Here is a 3,415-nt window from a genome sequence, read left to right on the forward strand (position 1 = left end):
CCACTAACATTTTGTGTTTCCAGTTGATGCATCTGTATGGAAGGAGGACATGGAGAGATCATTTCCGAAAAGTATACATTACCGAATATTTTTCCAGATTTGCTTTTTGGACTAGAATTTTGAAAAACTGAAGGGTTTTTGTACTTATTATCAACATTTTGTGTTTCTAGTTCATGCAACTGCGCATAAGGAGGACATGGAGGGAATGTCACTGCAGAAAATCTATTACTGACCTTTTCCACAGAATTGTCTTTTAAATTAGAATCTTTAAAAACTGGAGGATAATTGTGGTCATTTCTAATATGCTGTGTTTCTAGTTGATGCAACTGTTTGTAAGGAGGACAGAGAGATGGAGATTCAGAAGAGTATAGAGCTAGTACTTCCAGTTGGTTTTTCTGTATATAAGGAGAATGTGAAGGATGTCCTTCTCTCTCTGATCTACCTGTGTTGTCGTTTGTACCCAATTCTTGGAATATTGGCTGTTTTATTGCAGCTTTTCTTGGTGGATAACGGGCTTTATAAGGAGCATACGATGAGAAAGTTTTTAAAAAATGACCTCCAGTACGTGATGTATCTGTTTTTTGAAGCGCTGAACTTATGTCGAAGCTATTTAAGGGTTGTTGTATTCCATCACTTGACGTTCCATTGTTACTCATGGAACCTGTTAAAATTTGGTATGCCTTCAAGAAATATGGGCTTGAACCACGCTGTTTATTGGAGGGTTGTGAAGAATCACATGCATGAAGTGTCTGATCTCCATCATCAGAAGAAACATCTTCTCTTGTTTTCATCAATGCTCCATCCGTAGCCTGTGGATTCATGAGGGGTATAGCTTCATTTAAAAATTCACCTGAAACACGACGGAGTTTAACGGTATCTATTTCCATGCTTCCTGGATTGGCAGGATTTGTGTGTTCGTCAATGTACACGCGCTTGACTGTGTTTTCTAAAGGAGAAATTTTCTTTTTCTTCTTCTTTTTGACAGTCATATTCTTGCCATTTGATAAAAACGAACTTGTTTTTCTCTTGTTTTTAACTCGTGTCTCGTTTGTCCCAACTACATTCATCGAAGTCTGAAATATACCATATTTGTTATAATCTTAAAAAAAATACATATATAAAATTTACGATATACACATAAAAAGCAAGTAAATTAGCATTTTTGATCGAAAGTTTAAGTTATTTTCTATTACACTACATATTCGAATAGCAGCATATGTCTTATTACTGTCATATTACTTCAAATGTAATTAAAATAAGCAGTAATTCAAACTAAACCTTGCGATCATCAGCTTTCTAGTAACATTTCTGGACAGGTTTGGATAATAATTAAACACGTTTAGGCAAGAATTTTGCTCGCGTTTGTTTGTTTTAGCGCAAAGCCACATTGGGCTATCCGCTATGACTACCGCTGGAAATCGAGCCCCGAATTTTTGTGTTGTAAGTTTGGGAAGTTACTGCTGACCCACCGGGCATCATTGTGCTTTTGAAGGCCAAAATGCAGACGTTTATTATATCATAAACTTGAATTAAAAGACACATAAGCCATGCACATCTGATTCAAACTACAACTGACATGCTGAAACAGTTTCTTATTAAATGTTAATAAATTAGAATAGCATCTATATTGGAGTTATTTGTTTAAATGAATGCACAAACTTTTCCAGGTTACTTAACGTTCTACACGAAGTTATAACTTAAGCTTTCCAGGGAAATGTATGCCACTTTCAGTTGTTATGTAGAAATTAGTGCATCGATTTTGTGTTTGTATTATCTTCTAACAGTACATTATTAGTAAGAATTTGGTAAAATATTTGCTTTATAGGATTAACTGTTTTTATGTTATTACTGATTACAATAAACTTACTGGACGTGCGAGTGCTTCTGGCAATTGAACTTTGATGCATCGGATTCTATCCATCTTTTGTTTAAGCCTGTGTTTAGGGAATCGAAAAAACAAATGATGTCATACATCTTTAGAATTATTAGTATTATATCTACATTAATACTTCCCATAAATTCATAAATACTGAGCTTATAAGTCTTACATAAGAAAATGAAGACATCTACGATATCGTAAAGCTAAATTAAAAGAGACATCAACAACACACTTCAATTGAAACTAAAGTTTATATGTCAAGAGCTTTCTAAACAGTATCTCATGAAATAGCACTAGCTTAGAATAGGATCTATTGGTTTCATTTTACTTTAATTAATACATAAAACATCCCAACTTATTTAATATTCTACATAAACTTCCTGGAAAATCTCAGTTTTAGTTGTTTTTTTTTGTAGAAATTACAATTTTAATCTCTCAAAGGCATCGTGTAAGTTGAAGTATAAAAAAAAGGTAAAGATTAAATTTTTGAGAATCATACATATAGAAATTGAATATTTATTTTATGTGAGAGAGGTTAGCGTAAAACGCCCACCGTAACTTTGAATATGGTTTTCACCAATTGAGATGAATGTCATGCAAAAGCAAAAGGTTTTAAAATGACCCTTGTTTTATTATATATATCATTTGTATTTAAAACAAAGATTGGACACGGACATTCTTTAGATATTGAAAAATATTTTTTTTTTGCAGTTGGAGGTTGTTTTATATATATATAAGGTTGGATAAACCGACCTTAAGATGAAGTAAATTAGTCCCGACCTAATTTATAACAAATGTAGTTTTAAAATAAATTCCGCGTTTAGAAACTGCATTCATTTAAATGCTTCCAGCAGAGATCGTGAGAGTCGTGCTCATGTGCACGTTGCGCATTATCTACTTCGATGATGCAAAATAATAATAATAATAGTAATGTGGGTACACGTGTAGGGCCATGACTTACATTGTTGGCAAAGCCTATGGTGGAAACATACATCATTGATGTGGGGTTGTCTTACCTTAGACCACTCATCGTAATGCAATCACACTTTTCTGAAACATCAGTTAGTGAACTTGAATGTTAACGGTATACTCGGCTACCTATAATCCCTTGTTGTTTGAAATCAACAAAGTAAAATTCCTTGAAATATTTCTTTTGAAACCATAAAAACTTTAAAGTGATCACCTTGAACCAAAGTTGTTTCCCTTAATGACTTATATTCATAAAAATACACAGGGATCTTCTTAGGAATTATACTTCATGACACTTTCAAATAGTATAGATTTTTTATTATTTATTACCTATGTTAAGAATCTAAACCAAAACCTAAAATCTAAATAGCTATCAAAATTACAACTTATAACTGCATTAACAATATAAAGATGGAAAGTTTTAAACCAAAAGGAACTGAATAAATATGGCATCCACGATGAAACCTGTAGAATTTATGTCAATTTGTACACTAAAAAATAGTATAAAATGCTACAAAACACGTCAAATAAATTAACATTGTATTTTCAAATGACTTAAATTCATAA

General features: G+C 32.4%; 1 protein-coding gene across 1 annotated transcript in view; it reads right to left on the reverse strand.

Annotated features, from left to right (window-relative positions):
- Positions 1–3,415, reverse strand: part of LOC111085741 (cytokine receptor-like) — a 37,437-nt gene that overhangs the window by 1,001 nt on the left and 33,021 nt on the right. The window contains exons 14-15 of the mRNA XM_022385732.1: positions 1,868–1,934; positions 5–1,073 (exon numbers count right to left, since the gene is read on the reverse strand). Of these exons, the coding sequence (XP_022241440.1) occupies positions 5–1,073; positions 1,868–1,934 (1,136 nt within the window). The remainder of the gene's footprint in view (positions 1–4; positions 1,074–1,867; positions 1,935–3,415) is intronic.

This window comes from Limulus polyphemus, unplaced genomic scaffold, assembly GCF_000517525.1.
Source record: "Limulus polyphemus unplaced genomic scaffold, Limulus_polyphemus-2.1.2 Scaffold587, whole genome shotgun sequence".
In the NCBI taxonomy this organism is placed as follows: Eukaryota; Metazoa; Arthropoda; class Merostomata; order Xiphosura; family Limulidae; genus Limulus; species Limulus polyphemus.